The following is an 8,442-nucleotide window of genomic DNA, read 5'->3' as shown; positions in this document are numbered from 1 at the left end:
AAAAACAAGTTGTTAATATTTTTTAAATGTTAAAATAATTTTTTTTCTAATTTAAAATAATATAAAAAAATTAAGGGAAAAAGTACAAGTAGTCCCGAAAAAAAAGTATTTTATCCAATATATAATTATAAATCACCGATTTACCGGAATAAATCATGTGAACACTGTTGTAATTGGTATATATATTTTTCTTAAACACGCTTCTTCTTCTTCTTCATCCATGGGTTTTTGAAGATTTCAAATTTGGTTTTTAATTTTTTCAGCCCTAATTATTTAATTAGAATTTGGTGTAGAAAATAAAGGAGGGCAATAGTTGTTCATTCTGCTTTTGGGGAGGGAGGGAAGGGGGTTAGGGTTGCTGTTCCTTCTGGTGGACGCCTAACCTAAGTCCATACACTCCATCCCAATCCCAATCTCAATCGCAGTCAACGACTGAATTAGACTCAAGAAATTTTCAGAAGTTTTGGGAAGGAAACAAATGGAAGTTGGGAGGAGGATTTCAGCAAGTCCTCGGCCGTGTTCGGTCCGGCGTGTTTCGGCGAAGAAGAGACCCCGCGCCGATGCATCCGTAAATAGTGTAAAGAAGCTGCAAAGGCGTGAGATTTGCTCCAAGCGTGATCGTGCATTTAGTATGAGCAATGCCCTGGAGGGGTTCCGTAACATGCGCCTCACTGTATGTGTTTTACTTTTCATTATGCACGAAACTAACTAGTTCTAGTGTTGCTAATAATTTCTTACTATATTATTTTTTGTGAAAATTTTGTTTGGTTTGCCATAAAAAATGATGAGTCTAAAATCCATCGAAACCCCTGAGATATGATGTCTATTTGTACATAAGATACTAAGTTATCAATTTGATTCTTACTATTATGAAGATCCTATAGTTTTGAGACTGTCGTCATAGCCCGAAGAATTAATTTGTGCTAATAAGAAATATTTCGTAAATGAAATAAAACTCATGTATGTTAGATTACAACAGATGTGATTTGTATGAATGAGCGTGGGACTATAATCTCATAAATCGACATCTATTATTGTTGGAGAAAAGGCAAGGGAAAAAATATTCGTCCTCATGTTTACTCTTTTTTCCCCCTGAAAGATTAAGGACATAACATCTGGTTTTATATGCCCCTCTACTATAATTTTCATTTGTAGTGTAATTCATTAGATTGTACTACTCTACACCTTCAACTACTGGCTTGCTTTATATGCTATGCTACTGTTAATGCCTGATGAAATTGTTCTAGAAAAGCTATAAATCTTTTGAAATTATAGGTTTATTTTTCCTTCATCAGGATGAATATGATTCTCATGATCCCAAGGGGCAGTGCTTGTCTGAATTTCCTTTGCTATCAAAGAGAGCAAAAATCATTGAGATAGTTTCTGCACATGACATTGTCTTTGCTCTTGCATATTCTGGTGTTTGTGCAGCTTTTTGTAGAGGTGAGAACAAACTTACCTCTGCTAATATTAATTATGATGAATGTATTACTTGGTATACTTGGTTCACAGCTATGAATTGTTCTTTGACATGGATATTGATACTGGAAATTTATATGTCCTCCAAAACAAAAACATTTACTTTGGAAATGCTACACCAAATAATATACGTAAATGTCTCATTGAAAAGCTCTTCAATAACTAGCTCTATTTGGCTGTTGCTGATGTTATCACTGCATATTATGGAAAAGCATCTATGTAAATTTTCTCAAATATAGAATCGAATTTTAGTGATGAAATACATCAGCATTAATCTAGAAGGTTGTCATTTTCTTCTCCTCTCCACTTGAGTAACCGTTTTGACTTACATTTTCAGTTGAATTATGCTGGAATTTTAAATGCTTAAATCTGTGTTTTTCTAAGAATCATCCACTGTGCTTCAAATTTCTCTGATGAGGAAACTATGTTACATATTTTTTCTTGCCTATTCTTATTACAGAGACAAATGAGAGACTTTGTTTTTTGAACGTTAGTCCTGGTGAAGTCGTTAGAAGCTTGTTTTACAATAAAAACAATGATTCACTCATCACTGTTTCAGTCTATTCTTCAGACAGTTTCAGCTCTTTGAAATGCAGATCAACAAGAATTGAGTAAGTAGATCATATATTTTTATGCTTAACTTGTTCCAAATTATTAATGAAACGTTTAGTTTTATAGGTGACTTGTTGGTAACTTGTTCATGATTAGTGATTGTTTGGCTTCAAAAATCTCTTAGGTCCCAAATAGATTCACACACAACACATAGAACACTACAAGAACAATGAACAGATAAATCGCATAGTATAGCTAATAAACCCAGTGGTATTTGAGAGACCTCCGCTCTCCCCAAAGAGCTACTGCTACTAATCTCAGATTCATACAATGAATGTCCTCTCCGTCTCCACAGCTCTATTTAAATATACTCAATATGGGCTCTTACACTTCCCAAAACCACTTATCCCTTTATTATTCTTTATTACAAAATATAACTCACCATCCTCACTACCATATTAATGTCTATTTGCTGACTCTTGACTCTTGGGTTCCTAACATTACCAACTGCCCAAAATTCACCTTGTCCTCAAGGTGAGGAAAAGAAAGCTAACTTTGTTGCAAGCAAGTCTTTGTTCAGTTTGGAGAGCAAATTCTTTATTTTGAACTATAGATATCAATAGATTCATTTTCATGGGTTCTATGATAGATATTTGATACTTTTGTTGGAGACCCCATATCCTTTTGGACAATTCAGCCTCAATTTTGTTGGTTGGGTTCTTCACAAGATTTTGAGTCATCTTTCTTCCTCTGTCAAATAGATGACGCCTGTATCATGCAACCTTCCTTGATGTAACAGCAAAATCTGGAGACTGGAAACCATGGCATGTCCTTTTCACGGCGGCTAGTACAATGAAGTCGACCTTGCAGGACGAAATCCCCACCACATGAAACTACTGTTGTCACTGCCTCCTGCGGCGCCAATGTTTCCTCAAAGCTCACTTGAATGAAGACAGAAGATCGTGATTCAGTCGCAGATTCCAACAGAGAGTATTGTTTTTCATCAGATTTTTCTTTCGCATCTAGTCTCTAAGTTTTTCTTTTGTTGTCAAGGATGACTATGGATAGTGAATCATGCTTACCTTCACCATTTGAAAAATCTTGCTTCAGTGGTTTTCTAACACCCCCATCACCACCACTACTTTTGTTAGATTCAGAGACACATTCTTTGAAAGGGGGCTGGTTCTGAAATGACTCGAGTTCTCAACATCTCCACTATTGTAGTGAGGAGCTTTACCCATCGTCATCGCTAAAAGTCTCGGTACACCTGGTCCATCCAGTTTAGAATGAATAGAATCTAGCATATCCAATATAACAGGAATTCGAGTCATATTCAGATTGATTTTATCAAGTTATTGGCTCCATGTCTGAAATGATTCCTCCTTTGTCTTTGGCTGTCTATTGCAAGCTTCCAAAACTTGTTCTGCCATGGCCAAGATCGATGCTCTGATACCACCGTTAGGTCCCAAATAGATTCACACACAACACGTAGAACACTACAAGAACATTGACCAGATAAATAGCATAGCATAGCTAATAAACCCAGTGGTATTCAAGAGACCATCACTCTCCCCAAAGAGCTATTGCTCCTAATCTCATATTCATACAATGGATGTCTTCTCCATCTCCACTGCCCTATTTAAATATACTCAATGTGGGCTCTTACACTTCCCAAAACCACTTACTACTTTATTATTCTTTATTACAAAATATAACTCACCATCCCCATTACTTATTAATGTCTATTTGTTGACTCTTGGGTTCCTAACAAAATCCTATTCCATTAGTTAATTCCCCTCTATTATTCTAAGGGAATGTTTGGTATGGGGTAAAATGAAAGTGAGAATGAGAATCTAAAACACTTCCTATGTTTGGTTTAATTTTTTAGGGGTAAAGTTAATAATTTTCGTGGGCCCCACATGTATTTTAAGGGTAAATTGAACTATTTTATACACTTGAGTTTAATATTACCTTCATTCTAAGCCTCTCTTCACTTTCTAAGGTCACTCAACTACTCAAAACAAACACCCTTAAATTATCAATGATTTATTCACCTTCTCTCAATTTTATGTTTGTATTTTTCTCTAGCATAATCTTTGAATTCTTTTGTCTTATCATTTTAATTTCAAATGAAATATATGTTATCGTACATTTTATTGCAATATTTTTTTGAATTTTATAATATTGATGACTTTGCTAATTATTGGTTTTTTTTCTCTCCTATGATACTTAAGTTTGTATATATTTTTAGTGTAACAACTTATAGAACTAACAATATTCAAATATTTAAAAAAAAAAGAACAAGAAAACCCCAAGGTTACCTGCAATTATAAGTAGTTTTTAGTTTATATCACGTTATGTTCCTGACTTTAAGTTAAATAGCAGATATAACTATATATTTGTAAAGTCCTGTAACTTGTGATTGCCAGAACAAAAGAGAGGGTAACATTTGTCCCAAAATACCCTCAATTTAATTATAACTAAATTAAATTATGTATTTATAGTATTATATGAGTTCTAATTTTGAATTTGATTTTTGTAACATTAATTTTGATTTTTAAATAATTAATCAGTATAATTTAAACTAGACTTTTTGTGGTTTTTGTTTTTTAAAAAAGTAAATTAAATCCAGTTACACTTGAATTAGGGTCAAAGTTAACTGTTTTGTTTTGGTAATAGCAAAGTTCGTTCCGGAATTTTTAATAATATAAAACTACATTTAATATTTTGTTAAAACTCAAGAATATTGTTTGTCAAAAAAAAAAAAAACTCAAGAATATTGTATGATATAAACCCATAAATGTATCGTTTTGTTTCACACAGGTGTAGTTGTTTCCATAAAGATGCATCTGTTTCCATAAAATCTTTGTACTATCTGTAGTGATAAGAAAAAATAATTACCCAATAATTTTTGTATATTATATTTTATTGTATCTTTGTGAATTGTGGCTAGATACATAAGAAGGGGCAAGCCTGACGCTGGTTTTGCTCTTTTTGAGTCTGAATCTTTGAAGTGGCCTGGCTTTGTAGAGTTTGATGATGTTAATGGGAAGGTGCTAACTTACTCTGCGCAGGATAGGTATCTTTCCTGAATGATTTGTGCTTTGCACTCTGTCATTGCCATTTGCATTCGAATTCTAACAGGCTTCTGTTTTATGTTCTTTTCAGCATATATAAGGTGTTTGACCTTAAAAACTATACTATGCTATACTCTATATCAGATAAACATGTACAAGAAATCAAAATTAGGTAATTTTTTTCTCTCTAAAGATTATAAACTATGTCTTACTCTTTTTGTTCTAATTATGTGCTGCCATTATTCATTTTCTATATTTTAATTGTATGGGCTGTGTTCGTAACATGAATGTTCTGGTTGGGGTCACCTATAAATCTTTTATATGTCAATCTGTCTAACCTTAGACACTTTGGAGCTCTGCATCTGTGATGACCTTGCTGTAATCCAAATAAGTTTACATTCTTGACAATTGGTTAGGCTTGAGATATATTTTTTTTTGTTTTCTTGAACTTATATAACCTGAATAGATTACTTTCCTAGTTCCCTTGTCTGATTGGGATGTTGAAATAAATTGAGTTTTACTAGTTCTATGAATTTAAGTTTTATTCTGTGTGGAGTGTTGAAATACATCGTACTGATAAGTTTGGGTGTGAGATATATCTGTTCGAAATAAATTTATTCACCATGTTTTCCAAAAGAAGAAATATATCACAGCAAAACTTATCACTACAAACATAATAACATATTTTCCTTCAGATATCATGTTTTCGAGTGTTGTTGCGTCTTGATGTTTTTTCATTAGTTACAGTCCAGGTATCATGCTATTGATTTTTAATAGAGCTAGCAGCCACGTTCCTCTTAAAATTCTATCAATAGAAGATGGCACAGTTCTTAAATCCTTCAATCATCTACTTCATCGAAATAAAAAGGTAGAGTTCATAGAACAATTCAATGAGAAACTTCTTGTCAAACAAGAAAATGAGAATCTTCAGATCCTTGATGTAAGTAGTGTCATTTCTTTTCCTTTTCCTGACAATGCTCTTAGATTTCTTATCTAATTACATATAAGCATATTTAAATTAAAAATTATATAATGCTTGTAGGTTCGCAATACTGAGCTAATGGAAGTTAGCAAAACTGAGTTTATGACTCCTTCGGCATTTATCTTTCTGTATGAGAATCAGTTGTTTCTCACATTTAGAAATCGAACTGTGTCTGTTTGGAACTTTCGTGGGGAGCGTGTAACTTCATTTGAGGATCATATGCTGTGGCATCCTGATTGCAATACAAACAACATTTATATCACTTGTGATCAGGATCTTATTATATCCTACTGCAAGGCTTCTTCCGAGGATCATTGGGCTGAAGGAAATGGTATTTCTCTCAACTGTATTGTTAGTTATAGATAAAATAGTGGTACTAGAGATCTTCTTACTCTTTATGATTTCATATAATGTACTGAAGTTTGATTTTACGTTTGTTATGAAGCTGGGTCCATTAATATCAGCAATATTCTGACTGGAAAATGCCTGGCTAAAATAAACACTACCAACCATCATCTCAAAGTTGACGACTGTGGTAGCAGTGCTAACTGCTCAAAACATAAATACTCTCGGGTAAGAAGCACAGTTACCGAGGCTTTGGAAGACATAACTGCTCTCTTCTATGATGAAGAACGCAACGAAATCTATACGGGCAATAGGCATGGTCTTGTTCATGTGTGGTCTAACTAAAGATCCTTTTGTTGGTTTGGATGATTTTGGGTTTATTATAGTAGTGGGCTCGTTTTAGTGTTCTGCATTTCTTTAGAACGAATGCTCTTTCGCTTACCAATTATTTTATTTTATTTATTAATGTTGCATTCTTGGGCACAAAGGCCTTGTGAGATTGAGATGTAATACCTAGGATAAGAATTTCGGGGTTCTGTTACATAATTTGTACATGTTTTATCATACCCAGAATGTCTACGCTTGGTAGTCTATAGTGTGTATAAAGGGATCATATAATTATAGTGTGACCATGGCTACTAGGTTTGTTTTGTTTACTCTATAATGTCTAGTCACTATATGACAGAGTTAACAGAATTGGTAGTAACAGCCATATTGTTTTGGCGACTGAGTATTTTTTCTGAAAAACTGTTTGACTATTAATGTGTTACATTTGATAAACTTTAGATATCTATGTTGCTAATGTCTATTTTAAAATCATTTTCAACTACTTTTAAAAAAAATGTATGAGTTGGACCAATCGTCTATACAGTGATGGCTGCTGTATTTTAGCAATTTTGAGTATTTTTTTTTAGTGTTAAGATGTTAAATTTTAAGTATATATGCAGCGAAATACTTGAAGTTGTGCTACAGATGGTAGTTTAGTACTAAAGTTTTTTTTCTTGTTTTCTTTTCTTTTTTGTTATTTATATTTTTAGGCAAAAATTCATGTCAACAATTAGTTACCGTGTACCTTATCCTTAGGAGTCACTCAAATTACTACGTGGCTATTTGGGATTGGTCCAAACTAAATTGTTTTTATTTTATTATATTCCTAAATAATAAATTTAAACCTAAAAATATTCATTTAAAAAAACATAAAATAAAATAGAATCTATTTTTTAAATTTCAATTAAATTAATTAAAATATAATAGCAAAAATTAAATTAAAAAAACATTAAATTCATTAAAAATTTCAAAACTTGAATTTTCACTAAAGAAAAAAAAATTACATTCTAAATTTGATTTAAATAAACTTAAAACCAAATGCATTCATCAAGAAACAAACTAAATTCATCAAGTTCCTGTCGAATATGTTCGTCAAATCCATATTTATATCCAAAATCAACTTAAATTATTATCATACAAGAAACAAACTCAAAATTTTCAAATAAGATGACATACAAACAACTCAAATTATCAACTCGATAGCCAACAAAGAATCTCTACGAAAATTCTAAAGTCTCAGATCAGATAAAAAAAAATAATGCACTAAGTCGAATATAAAAAAATATATATCTTCCTAAATTTATAAACCAACATTAAAATTTCTTCAACAAATCTGAAAACCCTTTTTTTTATCCCAAATATAAAAATAAAATTCAAAAGTCATAAACCATATAATGATAATCTAAAAACCATATCTAACCCAGCCGTGTCAGTTTTGAAGCACCAACCTAGCCCCATCCTTAATTAGCTCGCTGATCAAGCAACAACAACCTAGAACCAATCCCCCCATCCTTATTAGCCTGTCCTCTGCCCCTTCATTTGCTTCGTCCTGGTGATTTAGACCGTTTGACGCAGTGCCCAGCCCAACTTGTCATTGCCTCGCCTCGCTAGCCTTAATGCCTATTGATCACTGTCACCAACGTTAATGACCCTTGCACCTCACCTTACCATCTCTTTGAG

General features: G+C 32.8%; 1 protein-coding gene across 2 annotated transcripts; it reads left to right on the top strand.

The window, feature by feature from the left end:
• The first annotated feature begins 221 nt into the window (after positions 1 to 221).
• Positions 222 to 7,193, top strand: LOC133777454 (uncharacterized). Of its 2 annotated transcripts, none has more exons than XM_062217050.1 (8): positions 222 to 673; positions 1,296 to 1,443; positions 1,940 to 2,090; positions 4,985 to 5,110; positions 5,200 to 5,280; positions 5,850 to 6,048; positions 6,151 to 6,421; positions 6,536 to 7,193. In XM_062217050.1, the coding sequence occupies exons 1-8, from the start codon at positions 479 to 481 to the stop codon at positions 6,778 to 6,780; spliced, it is 1,416 nt and encodes a 471-aa protein (XP_062073034.1). In that variant the 5' UTR covers positions 222 to 478; the 3' UTR covers positions 6,781 to 7,193. The 2 variants fall into 2 exon arrangements, with proteins under 2 accessions (XP_062073034.1, XP_062073035.1); XM_062217051.1 differs by having other exon boundaries at positions 224 to 673; positions 5,856 to 6,048.
• Positions 7,194 to 8,442: the final 1,249 nt, after the last annotated feature.

Source organism: Humulus lupulus, chromosome 5 (assembly GCF_963169125.1).
Source record: "Humulus lupulus chromosome 5, drHumLupu1.1, whole genome shotgun sequence".
Taxonomy (NCBI): Eukaryota; Viridiplantae; Streptophyta; class Magnoliopsida; order Rosales; family Cannabaceae; genus Humulus; species Humulus lupulus.
Note: the sequence above shows the minus strand (reverse complement) of the source record. Positions and strands in the feature narration are given on the sequence as shown.

What these genes read in the sequence shown, in the direction of transcription:
- LOC133777454 (XM_062217050.1), top strand. Translation starts at nt 479, where the DNA reads ATGGAAGTTGGGAGGAGGATTTCAGCAAGTCCTCGGCCGTGTTCGGTC. An exon ending in TCCGTAACATGCGCCTCACT is followed by an intron (nt 674 to 1,295) that starts GTATGTGTTTTA and finishes TTCCTTCATCAG; the next exon opens with GATGAATATGATTCTCATGA. An exon ending in TCATTGGGCTGAAGGAAATG is followed by an intron (nt 6,422 to 6,535) that starts GTATTTCTCTCA and finishes TTTGTTATGAAG; the next exon opens with CTGGGTCCATTAATATCAGC.